We start from the raw sequence: 20,396 nt of genomic DNA on the forward strand, positions 1-20,396 counted from the left end.
GCATGCTATGTCAAAGTGAAGAAACATCCTCAGTTCTTGGGCCACAGGCAACCATACTCTTTAAAAACCAGCTTTAAAAGCCAGTTTGTGCCTAGGTAATCATTTTTAAAACTAATGGAGAATGTGTGAACCATCTGTGCACTGGACCACCTGTATGACTAATTTATACATTGAGCCTGACAATTACATTTAGCTTTTAAAAAACAGCTGAAGTCCCACACTTAAAGAGCTCAGAAACAAGTACTTGAACCCATACCTTCTAATAAAATCTAATTCTTTTAACCCCAGAAAACCCACAAATTTTGCAATCTTCACTGCCCCCTAGTGAGGCTAATAAAAAAAAAAAAAAGCATTTATACAGCAAAAAGTGTCATAAAGACTGACAGTAGAGATTTATATTCAGAAAGTATGACTACTTTTGAAAGATAAGAACTTGAATTATATTCAACTGTTACAATTTTGGGCCCTTGCATAAGGCACAACACCTGTTCAAGAAGCTTAGCTGGGGAACCAATTATTTAGTTCAGTGCAATGTAAGCAAGAATGTATCCACTGTACGAATAGAAAAACTGCAGAAATGGAGATACTGTGGAAATGCTGAAGCTATTAAAAGATTATATACTTTTGAGAAGTATAAGCGATTGTAAAGGCAACCATGTGGCATTCTTGATACGGATCTTTTGTGGGTGTAAAGATGCACCATGTGTGTTACCTGAGTTGTCCTTTGAGTCCGATTCAGAGTCAGAGGTCTCTGAGGATTCTGAGGTTTTCTCTGGCAGATGAGGAAGTTGTGCAATATCCATAGGAGTGTCCTTGTATTCTGGGTTACTGAAGAAGAGACAGCAAATATATACAAGTTGAACGATTTGCAGTTTCATGTTTTTATCCTCTTGTCATATCAAAGTTCAGGAACAAAGAACATAAATAGGAAGAATAGCAGAGCAAGCAAACAAACAAACCAATAAAAAACAAACAAAAAACACCACACACATTTTTGTTTCCTCAGAGCTTTACAGCAATGATTTTATGATGGTTTATTTTAATAGTCTTGTCAAATATTTATATTGACCAGGTTTAAAAACTGTTTCATTCTAGTGAAGTTTTAGAGCTAACAAAGTATTCTTACTCAAAAAGGACTGTGGTGGTTTTACCATGCTGGGCAGCTAAACACCACAGTGGGACACCATGGCTTGTGTGATATCTAGTAGAACTACTCTCTGTCATCATCCAAGAAGAGAATATCTCGATTTCAATCCCATTACTGTGCCTGGAAGGACAGGGAGTGTGTTTTAACTTTTTCAATCTGTTTCTCTTCCACCACCAATGCCTATTAGAGTTATCTCTGTAACAATGTTCTTTATCAACCTTGCCAGAGCCCTTTCAATACCTGTTTTTCTAAATGTCCTGTCTCCCAACAGTTTAATCAAACAGACCATACATAAAGTTAGTAAGAAAGTGATCAGTTAGAGCTAAAGGAAATGACTACTGCTCTGAAGAGTTTGGCCAAGAAATAAGTAAAAATGATATATATTTTTAAAACACTGCACACACGCATCCACATCACCAACAAACCAAAAGCAACCACTCTGACTGTATGACAGATGCACATGTGCATGTTAAGATGCATACGTTAGGGATAAAGAACTGTCAACACACCCATTATAATCATATCTTCATCTGCTCATGTGGTGCTCACCTGTGACTTGTTAGCAATGAACATGACTGCAATGTAAAAAAGCTACATTACCAGACAAACTGAAAAAAATCCTAAGCTTTTTCTTGGTTTTCACATTCTAAAATGTTCCTTTCACAAACCAGTGCAAAGATAGGGGAACACAGACAGCTATACATAAGTGGCATAGGAATGTTGAAAATAAACAAAGTCTTTAACCATTTTTGAATAGGTGAGCATTTCTAAGCAGCTCAAATTCCAGCCCTGTGATAGAGCAGAAAATCTGCAGTCCTGTGTAGAACAATGTGAGGCAGCACTAGCGGTGACTGACACACTATCACAATGACATTGTGCCCATATTCAGCCTATTACAGTGTACTGTGAAAATTCAGAGTTCACACAGTTCACATTGAAATGCCATTCTTACGATTACCATCTTTATGGTTTTGTCCTGACAAAGTGACTTTATTCTGTTGCATCCCAGGGCAGTCCCCAAATTTGCCCCCTCCAAGCAAAAGATGTTTGAGGGCTTTCACACTGTGAATAACAAGTTGCTAGAACAAGAACAGCATTAATCCTCCTTGTCACTATAATTAGTCTATCCTTTTACAGACAGCTGAATCATACTTTCTAATGCATGGAAATGTATACAGACCAGTACTCCTGCTAAGAGTAGACCTAATTATGCCTTGATCTGTCATTAAAATATGGTTTGGACATTTGGATCTTTCATGGGTTCCAGGACTGGGAGAAATCTAAATTAAAAACACAAATTCACTGAAGACGTTAATCTTTCTCTAACAGGCCAGCAGAAAAATCAAGTTCTGGGAGCAGCCTTGAGTAAGACCACACTGCTTGTCTCTCTCTCTCTCTGTTAGATTTACTCTGTTGGTAGAGAAAATAGATAAAATAATGTTTGTGGACTAGGCTCCCTCAGTGTCTGAAAAGCAGCAATGGGGACAGAGGCAACTGTTTATAATTTTTTATGGCCCACTTTTCCAGTTAGAAAATGAGCACATTTCTGGGCAGTTTGAAGCCCTGCTAGGACTGGGACACTGAAGCACTTCCAGTGTAGAGCTGGCAGGTTTAAGCTGAACTCTTGAAATGCTGCATTCAACCCCTCTTCTGTAGGCTAAGCTAATGCTTCACTCTGTTGAGTGTACACCTTGTTTTAAAGAAGAGGCAAGAAAAAAATAAGCAGGATAAGGATATATTTGGAAATGCCCAAGCTCAAACATAGCAGGACAGAACCATCCAAGCCCCAGTTTACATTCTATCACTGTGTAAGGCTTCCCACAGTATCCCTCAATGCTCTCCTGCAAAGGGTTGATTCCCCAAGAGGGGAATCAGAAGTATTTCAACATGCAAGTTTAGGCAGGCATGGTCTCTTCAGGGCTTGCTGGACTTGGCATAATAAGTCACAATCTAACCCCTAGACATCACTTTGAACTCTCATGGCATCAAAGGGAATGTAACAAACCATGACAAGCAACTTAAAAGGAGAACAGGCCAGAAAATGACAATTGCATTTCACGACAATCTCAAGGTTTCAAATTTTATTTGTTTGTTTGTTCTGCTCTGGAATGAAACAGAAAATCCCCCAATCTTATTGAACACTTTCACATAACAGAATGTGCTGAAAGGTATTTTCAGATGAGAAAGGTCAGGTTTATAATTCACTGTCTCACTGACTGTTGGTCTTTCCTTGAGCTCAGTAACCAGCCCTTTAAAAACACTTGTGCTTAGTAAAAAATAATTTCTCAAGGAAGAGTCTCTCATTATTTCCATTTTAAATAGTCTTAAGAGCTATTTTTGTTTGTGAATCCCAGTTTACTTTTTCAAGGTGAATGCCATTTGATTGTTACAGGAACAAATTATTTCAAGGCTTTTCTTCTAAGAAAATTCCTCTCTCTGGACTGAGAGGTAAACACCTGTCAGAGACAGGTTTTTGAAGGAAGTTTGCTTCTATGCATTTTCAATAACCAAATAAACCAGTGCCCAACACTTCATAACAGATTTTGTAACACAGACACTGCAAGTTGGCGTGAATCTTTTTTACATTTCAGCTGAGGTTGGGTAGCAAAAGGCATGCAATAAAATGAAAGAAGGTTTATTTGAAGACTAAAGCAGTGTAATAATTCAAAAATATTTCAGTGTACAGAGACATGACCAATATCTTAATGCATTCAACCAAATGGCATTCATTTTGAGGTGGACCATATGAAAAAGTTGTTCTCATTAACTCTCTCCAGCAGGCAATTGTTTTTTTCCCCAAAAGTCTCACCAGCATAGTCAAGCAACAGAGAGGGCAGTTCAAGTGAGAGAAAGGACTCAAAAACATACCTGAGAAGGTAGTTGACCCAGATGATATTCTTCTCACTTGCGTTCTTGGCATTAACAGCTATAGTTGCACTAGACTGTATCCAGATATAACCTCCATTCTTCTGCATCCAGCGGTAATACTTTGTTACACACTGACCCTTATTCAGCACTGAGGAAAAATACAAACAAAACAGAAACAAGATATATTGCATGTTAGAGCTGTAGTAAAATGATCTTCACTGTTCAACATGCCACATGTATGAGCAAAAGATGCTCAACTTCTTTTAGGTTTAATGCAGCATGCCAATGAGATGACACACAGGATCTGAAGCTCAGTATAACTTGTTGTATGTTTTACAAGCTTTTAAAGTATAATTTTAATCTGTTTTTGGAAACTCTAGTGGAAGAAGAAAAGTAAAAAGAACTACAAATCTCTTTGGTTCACAGAATACTTATTGCTGTGTGGACATTTTCAATGCACTCAATGTCAGATTGTAAAAAAGAAAAAGAAAAAAAGAGGCAAATTTATATGTGATTTATTCATAGCTCCTAGGTAGACCTCTTTGAGATTCTGGATATTTGAAAGGTTTGGGAAGATACTCTACCCCTGCTGCTTTGATCATTTCTCCTTATTGCAGGCTATATCAACTACTGAACTTATACATCTGTTTCTTTGATCTTGTCAAACAGAATTTACAGTTCTCAGATGAACCAAATCTCCACTGGTCAGTAGGGGGAAAGTCTTGGGAGAATTTACTTTCTACCGAAGCAAAGTAAATCCGCCAGCAGACTGAGAAAGAGGCCTAAGGGAGGCACAGAGTGACTCGGCTAGAGCCAAAGAGTGACAGCTCTCTCCAACGTTTGAAATATGCTAGGAAACAGAGAAACAAGTAAAAGCAGTCAGTAATGGGAAATGGTGTTATTATATGCTCACAGAAAGTAGGCTTAAAATACAGATGCTTAAAGTAAATCTTCAACCAAAATATTGCCATGTTGAAATGGGTTTGGTTTGTGTTTGATTCCTCGGTGTCAGGAAAAAGGGATGAAATACCAATCTTTCAGAGGAAGGATGCTGAATATTTTAAAGAAAATGTAAAAAAATCTAGGTACTATTGTTACTTACTCTCGTCTGCATTTCTCACTAATCCCATAAAGCTTTGTGCACTAGAGGGCAGTGTGCATTCATATACACCTTCTGCTTTTGTCATGTCCTTGTCTCCGTCTGCTAAAATGAAAAACCTCTAACTGCTGTAATAAATTTGGCTAAATTAGCTGCTAAATGGTTATCTCAAGTAATATGTATTTGCATTAATCATCTTGCTCTAAACCAGAACAAGCCAGAGTCCTAAAGATGTAGTAAATTCATATTGTCCATTTAATTACGGCTAATAAGTGCTTCATATACAATAGTTTCATGAAGTACATTTTTATTTTTTTATTTTTTTTTTTAAGAGGGAAAAGAAAAAAGTCACTTTGGAAAAGAATAAGTATTTAAGGCAGTTAAAGTTCCTACCATAAATGTGACAAATGACACAGGAGCTTTCAAGTTAACCAAATGTCTATACCCCTAATTATACATACGAATGTAGCTATATCTAAATCCATGTACAACAGGTATCTATGGAAAAAGATATTTATAAAGACAGTCCTAAAAAAACAGATTCTCTCCTACCTTGGAGGGCCCCCCTCAACTCTGATTTTTCAACTATTGAATAAAAAAGTGCCTGTTAAAAGTTCAGTGTAAGGTTCAGCTGCAATATGAACAAATGCTTGTGATCTGGGTCCTGTTGTTTTTCAGCAGCATCTAGTCAACTAGGTTTGATTCTAGCACAGAATTTGTGGAAACATCCACAAGTTTCCCTCTATTTTTATTTTTGCATTCCAAGCTCCAAATGTTCTGCAATGATAATTCATTGGCTTCAAAACCTCATTATACAGCAGAATAAAGATAAAATATTAACAACTGATTACCCAGCATTTCTGTCAAACCAATGTTGCATCCCATTTAAGAAAACAATCTCACATAAATTAGTCCAACTTTATTAGTTATGAAGAATAAGGGATGAAACTGCTGTAGATTTTGATTATGGTAGACTTTTCCATTTCAGTAAAATAGAACATTCAAAATGCTCTTGTTTACAGCTGACAGTAATATTGATATGCCTGGAAGTCTGGAGTGATATTGTCTCTTCTCTTGAAAGCTGTACACCTATGGTTGCAGGCAGAAACTAGTAAATTCTATCTGCACCTGTGTCTATTAATTATACTGTCCTGTTCTTTATAACATTTTTTATCTGAGGAGTTTACCATGCTGTACCAATAGTAAAAGATGAATCCTTGCAACTGCCCACATGCACATTTGAAAGTCAAAGTGAGCCACTAGCCAGTGACTGAAGAGGACACTGCAGTTCTGCACAGTGGTAACTACGGGCACCCAGATCCTCCAGACCTTTCAAGTCCATTTCATCCTAGACAAGTCATTGCCTCCTCCAGTGCCATTTATATCGGTTGTAGCACTACTGGAAAAGTCTGTGTCATGAGCTGCACTGACTGCTCATTTCAGAACTATGGAAAAAGGCAAAATTAATACCCTGCAAGTTATTTCTGAAGGAAAAGGTGCTTGCTTTTTCAAGAAAAAGAATTCAATGCATCTGAGGTGCATGTGAACTATCTACAGCCACAGTTCAGGCTCCCAAGTAGCTGTGCATCCAAAGAACATTTGAAATACTGTCTTGAAAATAAACTTTACATGAAGTTCATCTACCTGCAAATTCCCACCCTCTATTTGGCCAGCTCAGATATATTACCACATATACAGAATATTCCTCCCTGCAACTGTCTAAAGCACGTTTCATATGAGAGATTTGTGGACCAAGCTCTGAAGGAAGTCCCATGATTCAATATAAAAATTCTCTCTGTAAAGAGATTCTCTGGCAGACCAGCTGTGCTGTGCTGCTAAATCTGGTTCTTATCTCCTCTGAGAGTGCACTAGACAGCCCCCAACCCACGTCTGAAAGATCATTCTGTAGCTTGGTAAGAAATTTCTCAATGTGCTGAAACAGAAAAAATGAAAACAATTGAAATGCTTTCTAATTTATAGTATTTTTAACTGTTGACACTGCCAAGAAGCAACTTAGGAATTAAATGAGAACTTTGAGAAAACAGGAAGAGAAATCTGTCTGCTTTACTAATAGCCTATTGTTACTGAGGAAATTCGGTTTCATTTTGAGGATCTTCAGCTTGCGGGTACAGGGAGTCCATTAATAAAAGTTACTGGTTTTGAGAATAAATGAAAGTACAGAATTAGTCCAACCTAAGCTGTGCTTGTGAAGTTATTTTTTGTTACTAGCAATGGATTGCACATTTCAGTTTAGCATAAGCTTATGAAAAAGTAATGTCATTTGGACCACATCCTGAACTTAATCAGACTGTATTTAAGGCAATTCCCTTGCTGAGTTCAGGCCTATACTTTTGTACACTGAGAAATGCATAGAGTTTTAAGCTTTTATTTGCTAGTGTGAAAGTATACATGGAGTACCCAGTCTGGCATACAGAGCAATATTGGGAAAGTGAGAGTTGGGACCACATCAGCAGGATGGCAAAGATAACTGAAGTGAGATGTGATTGTGCAGGATTGGGTGTGTCAGTCTATTTGTAAGAATAGTGGGGAAGGTGACTTCTCTTACAGACTCGGTTTCTTCTGCCAACAAATGCATGTCTCCAAAATGTAAATGGGAGTTAAATGTTTATAGGAAAAAGGAGAAAAAAAACGATCTTGTTACTAAGCCAAATTGTGTGGAAATACAGAGAAATCTTTAAAAAAAACTGGCTTTTCAGCCGAATACATGTCAGGAGCAAACTTTACAATGAGTATAACTGTGAACAAGAGAATGAAACAAATCCTACACAGGAGGAATGAGATGACATATATAATTATATATTCATGTATACATATCTTTATAAACCCTTTAGTTAAAGGTAATTACCGAAGGTTAATGTTTTACAACTAGTTACCTTTACATCAGCTGCACGTAGATATTCCCTGAAATGGTGGATGCTAAACTTGAATAAAATTTGCTGAAACACTACCTATTTACTTAGTTTGAATTCAGCAGTTAACATGCAAGAAATGCACAGTATGTCATGCTAAGAACTAAAAAAAAAATCTCACTTCTTTGTCAAAGTATGAATATATTGCTATGTACACAGTTCCCAACAGAGGGATTTCAGTTTTCCTTGGTAGCTTTGCGCACAGCAATATTCTTGTAGTAGTGGAGTGAAGGAGGGGGGAGAAGAAGAAACAGTCAGTGTTCTTTGCAGGAACCTATTTCTGTTAGAAAATCAAAATAAATCAGTACAAGTTTGTCTTCAGAAATATGGTTACAAAAAGAAAAAGAGCATGGTTTCTTCCTGTAAGGCTGTTCTGAGAAATCAAAGCCAAAGCTTCTAAATAGTGAGTTGTGTTTCAGAAGAAGGAAGTAGCTTAATTCAGTTTGAAGAGGAGATGAAGAAACTGTATATCAAAAGCAGTCTTTTAGCACAGTCTCTTACAAAAGGACATTTTACTCATGTGCATATGCATTTAAAAGCTACACTATATTGCGTATTCAGGTAAGTATTGAGTAAATAGGAAATGATGAGATCATCTTACATATTCACACAGCTTCACAAAGAGGTTCTTTATAATTGGTGAAAATATTGAGGTTACATCTGCTGTGCTATTCAGCCTTCTCCTTGAAATACCTTTATCAATGACTGTATGGTATTGATACTGAATTCCCCTTGTAATAAACTTATAAGAATGTTTTTAATTTACTGCAAGAGGATGAAAATGCCATACTTAATACCACGGTTGGATACTTAGCTGCAGCCACAAGTACTCCTTCTACATTCACAAAACTGGCAGATGAAACATGAAAAGGAATACTGACTCTTTAATCTCCACTTCTCCACCTAAGGCCCAAGGCAAGCTGACAGGGTAACTTCGTTCTGGAAACAGAAGGGTTTTTTTTTATATTATTATTATTTTTTAAATTCTGGATTACTTTTTCTTCTGCTTTTGAAAACTGTGGGCTATAGGGGAATGAACCTGGCATAGACTTAAAACAAGAACAAGTTTCTTTATCTGAAAAGTTACAGTCCTTGATGCTTACAGGAAGGTCATTTTCAAAACCCACAGGAAAAAGAGCATCACAGCCAGAAAGAGTGCATTAAGTGCCTTATTTGCTTGTAACAGAGACAGTTTTTCATTTATAACAGCTCCAAGGATCAAGTGAGTCTTTGATGTTGTAAGGACTTTTCTATAGATTTTGCAATTAGTGAGATGTTTTAAATAGTAGGCATCCACAGACTGGATTTTAGCAATGAAAAAAAAAAAGTACTGAAGAATATTTGGCAATGCTAAATGATGTTTGTTACTTAAACAGCATTATGAGATAGATGACAGAGGACCTGTAGACATACTGTGAGCAAATATGTCACCTGTACAATTCAACACTTTGATTTAGTACCTGCTATTCTCATGGGGTAAAGAAGAAGGGATGTAGGCAAGGGCTGTGTGCAAACGTGCTTTCTCAACACCAAGTCAAAAGTGGGGCCAAGCAGATTGCTTGGAGAATACCACCACAATAAGTCTCCATGGGTCATGTTGCTCTACCTGCCATCACTGCAGACAATTGCTTACCAGCTCTGGGTGACTTCAAGTCTCTCAACACAGTTCTCTTAAGAAAAAATAAAATATGGTAACTGTTTAGAAAAATGTCGGTTCTATGAGGCTTTAGAAAATATTTTACTTAAACTGTACAGCATGAAAAAGGCCTGAATGCCATACAGAGAACATCTTTTTTGTGTCTGAGTAGAATGAGGTGTATTCAGTGTACTGTGTCAGTAACATTGACCTGAGACCTTGGCTGCTCTCCTGCTATAGATATTAGACAGTAATAATTGCTGGACATAAATTCATCTTTTCCAAAGTTGATCAGGAAGTAGCAGTTCATAGTCATGAGAGAAAACTGTACGTCACTGGTACCCAAACTCCCACTTAAATTCTCTATTCACCTGGAATACTTATTTTAAGCATATAATTTTACTTTAAAAATGCTTTGTACAGCAACTGATTCATTGCTTACTTCTGCAGTATGGAATATTGTTAAATCTTCCAGCATGGAAATGTTACATACATAAATGCCTGACAAATCAGGCAAAAATAAGTATCAACAATCTTGCAGGGAAAAACTAAAAGCAAAACCAAACCACTACTCAAATCGTTAATCAGCCATTTAGAAAATCTGAATCTTTTTTTCCCATCCTCCTTTCATGACGGTTATTACATACCATTTACCCATGGTCCATCATTTAAAATTGCAGTTTTCTAATCGTGAAAATGCATGTTTAACAATAACTATTAACAAAAATATATAATGTCAGATTGGATGTTTATTTTAAAACATTATGTGGGTATTGATCAAATGTAATGACAGAATCATAATATCTAAGTCAGTGAACACTAGATGCACTCTTTTATAGAAGCTTACATCATGCATATCAGAAAATTCTTCTGTTGTTTAACAGATCGAAAGGATGTAAATAAGCAAATTAAGTTTATTTAATAATAAACTGGATTGAAAAAACAAACTCTAGATTTCTCTACCTAGGATTCTCTAGGTTTTCTTCTCTCTTTCTTAACTTTTCCTCTCCCTCATGATTTGTCTGTCTCCCCGTGACTTTTAAAACTTCAATCCTGCCATAAAGTGATTTCCTTCTGCTAATATTGAAACGGTCCTTTAGAAACCCAAGCCCGCTTTGAACACCAACTTCAGACAGAACTTCCATTATCATTAATGAACTCTGTCTGTTCAAACTGGAGGGGAAAATGAAATCCCAGATCCAGATTTTGCCTTCAGCTACTAAAATGCAACATCAGAGGAGAAATTTGGCCCTGCTTGCTCAAGAAGCTTAAATCTGTCCTCCATCTCTCCACTAATATTAATGTCCGTCATATGAAAATCTATGTAAGATTAATGACTTTAGAACATAACCCTTTCCATACCAAATATATCAGTGTACTATACACAGCTACATCTTCTATGAATAGGAAAGGAAAAAGAAGTTTCACTGGGGCTGACCAAAATACAGAAGTAGATTGGCAACTATATTCATTTTCATCCTCAATTGCATAGATTAAAGATGGTCAGTTCCACTGAGTGAAATGAATATGGTTTTGTCAGACTAATCACTAGAGGAAAGGGATCCACAACACAGTGTCATGGTTGCATGGCACAACTGAATGTTCAAATGTCCTTAAAACCACTACAGATGTTTATCATCATCTCACTATTACTGGCAGTGAACTACATAAGACGCATTTAAAGCATGTTGTCCCTTTTAAACCACTTCACTTCACTTGTAAAAAGAATAATAATAATTAAAAATCCCAACAAAATTTCCACCTTTCTTCACAAGCTTTAGTAGCCTTCATAGCTTAGTGCCAGTATCCTCCCACCCCCTCCCCAAAAATCCTTGTAAAATAAAAACAAAATAACTTTCAAGAAAGTAAGTGTCTTATGATCTCAGAACCAATACCTAACAGTCTGTGGAGGTTAGGTATGAAGGTTTCAGATGTTTGGAAGAGCATTCTCAAAAAGCCCTTTGGACCAAAGTACTAGACATCGTCCCATTTGCTCTGTAAGTTTTCAGAAATCAAAAAATAACATTGATCCACCACCAGTCACATCACTCATGGATATCAAAGCCACATGTGATTTAAACAGGTTCTTTTAAATGAGTGCTAATAAGACCTATTGGCACATTATCAAGTATTTGATATATGCTACACATTTTACTGATAGTATTTTCATACCCTTCTTGCTTTGAAAACTGTCTCCCTCAGAGACAACAGGTCAACTGCCCAGACCTTAGAAAAGAAAAGAAAAGAAAAGAAAAGAAAAGAAAAGAAAAGAAAAGAAAAGAAAAGAAAAGAAAAGAAAAGAAAAGAAAAGAAAAGAAAAGAAAAGAAAAGAAAAGAAAAGAAAAGAAAAGAAAAGAAAAGAAAAGAAAAGAAAAGAAAAGAAAAGCAGCACTAATGTATTTCTAAAATTCTAGAAAGATCTGTAACAGCCTCTTCATACCCTCATTGAATTTCATTTTAGGATGGAGTATTTCACAGCATAGGAACTACAAAAAAAATCCTTACATCATACCTGGATTTTCAATGGAGCAACACCCTGTTTCTAACTTACATAATAAAGAAATGTACACTTTTGGACTCAGTAATCTTGGAGTGAACCTCACCAGTGAAGGTAAAGGGTCTGTGATTCGAAGTACTTTTCCAGACTACCAAATGTTCTTTACCTGGCTTTCCCTTGAACCTTTCCTCTCTGTGAAAAAAACTCCTGAGTATGCTTTCATACACAGCACACTTTTCTCCCTTTGTTTTAGTGGCAAGTGACAAATGTGTGGAGGCCATTTTGTGTTATTTAGGCAGGCAGAGTATTTACACTGACTGATGCACAAGTGTACGAAGAAAAAGTGAGCTATTGACAGAGAGCCGACAAACTGAAATGGGGACATACTAATCAGTACTGCATCAAAGAGTCGGGTTTAATTTGAAAATGAAATAGCACCAGGAATTAAGCAAAAGTGTTATTGATGCAAACTGTATCTGAGGTAAAATAACTGTATATTGCTAAGCTACAGAAAGCAAAATTCTTCAATTAAGAAATGGCAAGTTCAGCAGCCAATGGTTTAAATAGCTTAAAGGTTTAGCTTTATGGAGTTTTCCAGTTTGTTAACTATCTAAAAGATCTGATGCTTCTGATGAACTCTTTTATATATCCTTTACATACAGAAAACATTTACCCAACAGCACACAACTAGCATGTGAAAAGCTTAGCCAGAAGATACCATAACAATTAGAAATTTTTGTGGATTTAAGATAGCTGAATATTTATATGGATAATTATTTATATGGATAAACCCCATATTACAATAGAAATATTACTAAACAGTAATATATTAGTAATAATAGTAAAATCGTAATAGTAAAATTACCAAGCCTCCTCTAAAAACATAAATTTAGGAAGTGGTATAAATTCTCATATTTTAAGCAGTGACCCAACTATGAAATAATAGTATCATATGGAGAAAAAAAGGGTGCAATTCATACATAATTGATTACTGCAGTGTGTTTTCCACCTTATTCTAAAGTAACTGACATTGGTCAGAGAGCAGAAAGTGAGCTAGACAAAGTAGCATCTCTCATAAACATTTGCAGGAGCAAATGCAACAGATGCAGGATTACAGAGCATGGCTAAAAGACATAAAACATACATCCTCTTGGCCTTGTGATTCCTTAAGACTGAAAAACAAACACTAGGCATGGGCTGAAACCAAATTCTATTTTCAGCTTTTTCCTGGTATGAATCGAAACCCTGTTTTCTTTGCAAGCTTCAGTTTCTTCCAGTTTTTTATTTCTTTTTCCCTTCTTCCCTCCTTATCACCACCATCTCTAGTCAAAAGGACATAAGGATGGCAGTCTCCAAAGTAGAAATCTTTGTTGGACATCATGATATGGACAGAGAGGAATATTGTGCAGGTGGTCAGACCAACACTTTTGCAATACTTTGACAAAAAGATACACTAGACTGTCATCAGGATGCCAGGAGGGCTTGCTTTAAGAATTAGCTAAACACCAGACATTCTATCAACCTAATTTAGAATCAATCTTGCTTTTTAGTGATGATAATAAACTTGTACAAACATGAGATTCATTTGTATATTTTAGCATTTTATTTCAGTCCCAGAATGCAAAACCTGACATTGGAATCAGTTTGATTTTTTTGGTGATTGAAGATATTAAGCACTACAAGAGCATTGAAATTTCGATCTGATTAGGATAAAAATTCCTCAGGATCAAAACACTTCTTTTTTTTCCCCCTACAGTTTTACTAATTGTGTGCTACTTGACATTGCAGAGTTATTCCACAGCATGATAGCAAAATATGTGAAGTGTATTTTACTGTTAGAAATTATCAACTCATTCTATTTGTTTTTCATGTGTTTGAGGTTATTAAGACAGTAAAAAATTATAACTGATGTGCATAAGTTAAAAGGGTTAGTTCAACTACAGCTGGTAGGCTAAAGCACTAAGCAATATTTTGTAAAGCAATAGGATTTTTCTCCTGAACATACATAAGGAAATAATGAATATATAACTGATTTAAAAGCAGACTGAGGGGGTAATATCCCTCAGAAAACAGGTGAGCCATGAAAAAGGCAAATGTGGAATAGTTTATTTTCAGAAAGACTGGATTATTCTAACCACTGGAAACCAGATAAAGTAGGTCAGAGGGAGTACTAACAAACATACTCATCAGAGACTTTTGCTTTGTGGGAAATGAACTGCCCTGGCTCACTGTTCCTAAGAAACTGAATATCTTATAGCTGTAAATCAAATCCTGGAGAAATAAGATATTTTCTATGCAATAGCTGAGGACAACACGTATCTTTTTTGTCAGTGTCAGGTTTCTGAATTAAGACCTCAATTAGTATTTCAAAATGAAAAAGCAGATATTATATACTGATATATACATTTGACAGTTTTCTTACAAGCAACATATTCCTTTACAAATGGTGGCACATTTTCCTATATTTGTCCAAAAGTATATTCATGGCTGCTTTCAGAGGGCTTGACCTTTATACATCCTCACATCTTTCTTAATGACCTTCATTGAACTGCAAACGCAAGTACTTGATATTACCGTTCAGTGAAGATCATTAATTTTTTTCAATTAAATGGAAGACACATACTCCTACAGCATATGACAACCATTCACTCTTAGGAAGAAATGTTACACAGAGCTAGGGACTGTATCTGAGCCACAGTACAGCTAGACTTGCAATATTTGAAGGGTCAGATTCAAACACAACTTTTCGCATCTCAGCCAGGTGCTGGGTGTCAGCTGAGCCATCAGCTGAGCCGTGATGCTGGACTGTGTACAGGCTGTTAGACTACAGCACATTTTAACTACAATCTCCGTGAAAGAGACTTGATTTATGACAAGTGATACCTGTCAGGATTCTACCAGCAATTTATACAACAAACACAGCAAAGATGAAGAAATGAGAAGTTTCTCTAATTTCTGAAACCATGAAGCATTATAAGATGGGAAACACATTAATAAGCTAGAATTGTAATACCAAGCAATTGGCTGGGGGATTTGTGAAGAAAGCATGATCACTGAAAGCTTGAATGAAGCAAGATAGAAACAATATCCTTCTTCTTTTTATTACTGTTTGAAAAAAGCTTATTCTTCAATAACTTGTGAGATCATCACCATGCATTACTGTTTTGGGATAGATGCACGCATATGTGGAGGTAGAGTAAAAATGCTATTTTATTAATCCACAAGGACATTAAGCTATAAGTAACATAAATCTCAAAGTAGAAAACTAGACCCCACTGAAACTATTTTTTGTTATTTACTTCACTGGGGTCAGGATTTTAGTCCATATACATTTGCTTTTTTTTAGGGCATAATCCCCATGTCTACTGAAAACAACGAAAGGTTTTACATTGACTGTGATAGACCTTTCATTAGGGCAGAGGTTCCCTTACAAAGGACTGTTGTCACTGCTATAGTCTTGCAGACCTTCTTCACCATTATACTTGTTATGGTCACATTCCTGAAATGGCTTTTGTCTTCTTTTATCTGAGATAGAGTTAACAAGGTCTGTTTTTCAAAGTTTCTAATGGGCTGCTATGATCTGAAGCCATCAACATCCCTCTTGATTTTTTCTGTGTGATTTTGTGTAACATTTTCTTCTTTGCTTGTTTTCTCTTTGATGTCTTTGAATAACCTGGATGAGAAGGCAGGATGTACTGGTCTTACTTTTCCATTTTTTTTTTCTGATATGCTATCAATGAATAGGCAAGAGTAGCAATTTTATTTGTGCTTCTTTTTACCTTATATCTACCATTGCAATTTGGGATTCTTGTCTTAATCTTTAAAAATTATTTTATCTCCTTTATAAATCTATCAGGTTTTTATATACATTCTGTAGTAAAGGTTTTCTAACCTTTACTTTAGCTTCCAGATCTTGAAAACATTGCATACTATTACTTTTTATCCACTGTAATCTCAAGCAATTATACCCTATGTAGGACTGGCAAAACTCCTGCCTTGTCTATTTTGGGAAACAGCAGTTGTGCTGGGTCTTACGTTCTACAGCCAGTGTCTGCAAGTTCTTGAATTTTAGCTTTTTTATTTTTTATTTTTTTTTATTTTTTCCCACTGAAACAGGACAAGTTAATATGAAGTATTTGGGGGTTTTGTGATTTCTTTGCCTTGGTATTTCTACAAAGTTCTTTTCCAAATGCTAGAAGAATTGAGCATCTCCCTGAGCAAAGATATGAACCACTTCAGCCTTTGTAGGACTTATAATGGGCAAGTACACTCACCGAGCTATTCCCAAGCCTAATTTAAACTTCAAGATCATTCATCCAGAGCATGTGTTTGAACAACATGAAAAGACAAATGCAAAGTCCTGTACCTGGGACAGACTGACTCTATGCAATGATACAGGTTGAGGACTGATTGGCTGGGTAACTGGCTAAGCTGGAAAGGACCTGGTGGTCCTACTGGACAGCAGGCTAAGCATGAATCAGCAGTTTGCTCTATGGGCTGAACTAAAAAGAGGATAACCAGTAGACACAGAAAGTCATTATTTCCCTTCACTAAGAACTCTTTAGGTTGCATCTGTAAGAAAACACACAAATCTGGGCTCCCCAGAACAGGAAAGATAATTACAAACTTCAGTGAGCTCAGCAGAGGGCCATCAAGATGGTCAGGGGTTGGAGCACTTGCCTTGTAGGGAGAGGCTGTGGGATCAGGCCTGTTTAACCTCAAGAAGAGGTGGTTTTGTGGGACTTAACAGCATACCTGTAAGGAGATACTGAGAAGATGCAGCCTTGAGTTGTGCAATCAAAACAGTGAAATTCTAACTGGACAGAAGAAAAAAAAAATCACTGTGATCATAATTAAGCCCTTAGAAAGATCCTTGAAGGTTTTCAAGACCATCAGTAGGGAACTCTGCTGTGCTGAATGCTGATAATGGGAGGGATTCCCTCTGTTTATAAAGCTTGTAATACAGACAGCTAAAGCGGATGATATACAGTGAGAGCAGAAACTGCTACAGTGAGGTGAAGTGATCTTCTAGAAGCCACTCCTGTGTCTGGGGTCTCCAGAGTCCTAGTCCACTGCTGATACACTGGACCACACTGCACTCACACTGTCTGCATAGATCTCTGAGTTTTCTGAAGATGAATGTTTCATAAAGCATATTGTATTTCAGAGAGAAGTGGTCATTCAGAAGATTAAGGTCTTTTTCAAATGGGATGTTCATCTCTGCCAGGTGGTATGTTAAGTCTGAGTCATAAATATCTTTTATTTCCTTGGTCAGATAGTGCAGTGGAAATGCAACTTGTCATTTTTGACTTCCAGTTTCAAGAGCCCCTGGAAAGTTTCTGAATTTGCTCCTTCATTTTTAGCAACTGCCATATCCTTCAGAATATTAAAAGACCAAAATATAAGTTATGCAAAATTACATTTTGTTTATCATTTTGTATACTTGATTGTTCTGACCCTGTCCCCCCTAGAAGTGCATCTAACGTGACCTTATGTCAAGTGCACTTTACCTTCTAGAAACTTGAGGGACTATTTTAAAGCTTTAAAGAGCATGATAATGTTTGTGGCTGCCATATATTATCAGACAAGTGGTCTCTGCTGTCCTGCTTCCAGTAGAAGTTATCCTCCTATCTCCCCTTGCAGATCAAGGTACTTAGGGACTAAAGATTTATACTGCCTTCTATCATAGTTGTATTTTTGTCCAAGAACTAATTAAAGGTGGCTGGATTTTGGTTGCTAACCTTTTATTAGTAAATGCTAACAGGACACAGTGCTGGGATTCTCTAAATTCTATACATTGCCATTATAAAGATGTTTGGGGAGCACAGCTATTCAAATCTGGGACTCTGTAAGTCCCACTATCCAGTTCTATTCAAATCTGGGACTCTGTAAATCCCACTATCCAGTTTTGGATAGTTTTTTATGTTGAGAAAAACACACCAGTCAATCATAAATGCAGTCAGGCACTGAAACTTCCAAAGAATTATCTGGCTTCACTGCAGGCACAGATAAATTAGAGATTATGGGCCTAAGTCTCTTTTCGTACCAGGGTAAATCAGGAGCACCATCACTGAAGTCAACAGATCTCAACAAGAAAAGAATTAGGCCCTATGGCTTTTAATAAGAGGAATACAAAGAGTTTAATTACAAGGAATCACTCTGAACCTCCCTTCCCCCATACACAGATGTGCATACCCTTTCTTGTAAGGTTTGTTTCTTGTAACATTTTTGTACTTCTTTTATGCACATCCCAAACAGATACTACCAGTGTGCAAATCATAGGGGCTTAGATGCTACAGGCATGGGGGCCATTTAAATGTAAAGGCACTGGGTGGTTAAAACACTGGTGGAGCTGTAGCTCAGTTCTATACTGAACAACTTCTCAGTTCTATACTGAACAACTTGGTGATATCCCAAATATGCCGTGGTTTTTGACTTCCATGTTATGAATCAGAAATTAAAAACAATGAGAGGAGTTCATTTTCTGTGCTAGAGAGGGAGTATTTCACCTAAGCAATACTTCTTTGAGGGATTAAAATAATGCACAACACATGTAAATGAACAGCTGCTGGAAACCTGGAAGCTCCAGTAATACAAATATAATTTTTTATTCCCATGTACATGAACAATGTTATATGTCTATAGAAAGATTTGAAAATAAGTGATATGGAAACTTATGTTTGAGCCACCCTCTATGAAACCCTGTGATTAAAAAAAAAAAAAAAAAAAGTAGCTGCAAGATGGAGACCCCCAGTCATGAAATATAAATAATAGCTGAGGAACAATCTGGTGTTGTACCAGATTATTTTGATAAAAATAGAAGTACTTACAGTCTAAGTGACTATGCCTGATGCCTTCCACATCTTCAGCATGAATGAAGTGATAGCATCTCTTTCCTACAATATCTACAGGGGTCAGATCCATGTAATCACTAATCCTAAAAAGGAAAAAATACAACCTATAATTCAAGAAGGAAAAGAATACAATAATTGTCAAGTGACTCAGAAAGTGAAATCTGCAAAACAGTTTTTCACCCCTATAGGAATTTTGTGAAGGCTCAACCATCAATTTGAATGCAATATCTGTACAAACAAGACACAGCCTTAAAACAAATAAAGAAAAGTTTTTAAAGAAACCTTGAAACCATGTAATCCATTAAATAAGTGGAAAGTTAAATTTTAGTGCATATTCTTCCCACAGCATAAAACCAAGATAATTCCATGAAATTGTAAAGCATTTGTAACAATCCCAAATCCTCATTAAAAGACCAGAACTATTCAAGGTTACATAATAAAGTAAAAACATGTTACATTTATACCAAATGATTAGAGACACGTTTCATTTCAACAGATTGGTCTTCTATTGGGTATATGCATGAAAAAGCTCTTCAACCATTTCTTGGCACCAAGTCCAAACTGATATTTCAAGGGATATAATTTAAATGCTGAGACATACAGATGCCTCAGGGTGTTATCTTTTTTAGTCTAATTCATTTGGGAACTCAGCTTTCACTCTGGGCCCTTTCAACTGGGACTTTGTTGTTCATTGCACATAGAGACTTTAAAATCTATTCTGCAGAACTTTGTGTGTATGTGTGTGTGCCTCTGCCTGTGTACATGTGTGTATGTGCATGTAAACTTTTGTCATTTAGTGTCAAGATGTCAAAATCCTTAAATGCAGTATGGAAAATAAAACAATTGAAAAATACCTTGCTCACAACAGCATTTAAAAGTACGTCTGTTTTCTAGAAATGGAATGTTATTTTAGGTTTTAAAATATGCTGTAATGATTGGGGTTAAGCTCCCTTTGCAGTCATAAGACATAACAGCCATCCATTTAACAGAGTTGTAAGGAACTCCAAACATCTTGATGGAAGCAGGCAGCTGAAACAGCAGGAGTGTGATCCAGAGTGCAGGCCAGTGAGGAACTGGACCACATAGGTCTGAGAGGCTCCCAGCAGGCAGTGGTGGTGAGGGACTGACTAGCTAAACGGTCTCAGACAGAGAGAACACAAAGACAAGGAAGACTGAAGAAGGAGGAAGGAGGTATTAGATAGCACTACAGCAGCACTTGTCCAATTAAACTCCCCCCCAGAAACATCACCGATGGAGCAGGTGGACTCAGATATACTAGCAAGAATTGTCAAATCAAGTATGGTGCAAAACACAACAGCCTTGTCCCACTTTCATGACAGAGCATGCTAAAGGATGTGCACTTTT

General features: G+C 36.7%; 1 protein-coding gene across 6 annotated transcripts in view; it reads right to left on the bottom strand.

Annotated features, from left to right (window-relative positions):
- The window catches only part of NPAS3 (neuronal PAS domain protein 3), a gene marked incomplete at both ends in the record, with an annotated part of 620,600 nt that overhangs the window by 3,380 nt on the left and 596,824 nt on the right, over nt 1-20,396 (bottom strand). For 5 of the 6 annotated variants that reach the window (XM_084286994.1, XM_084286992.1, XM_084286991.1 and 2 more), the window contains 3 exons: nt 701-828; nt 4,016-4,163; nt 19,008-19,114. In XM_084286994.1, the coding sequence (XP_084143120.1) occupies nt 701-828; nt 4,016-4,163; nt 19,008-19,114 (383 nt within the window). The remainder of the gene's footprint in view (nt 1-700; nt 829-4,015; nt 4,164-19,007; nt 19,115-20,396) is intronic. The other variant, XM_084286993.1, reaches the window with a different exon arrangement.

Source organism: Netta rufina, assembly GCF_964035555.1.
Source record: "Netta rufina genome assembly, chromosome: 5".
NCBI lineage: Eukaryota > Metazoa > Chordata > Aves > Anseriformes > Anatidae > Netta > Netta rufina.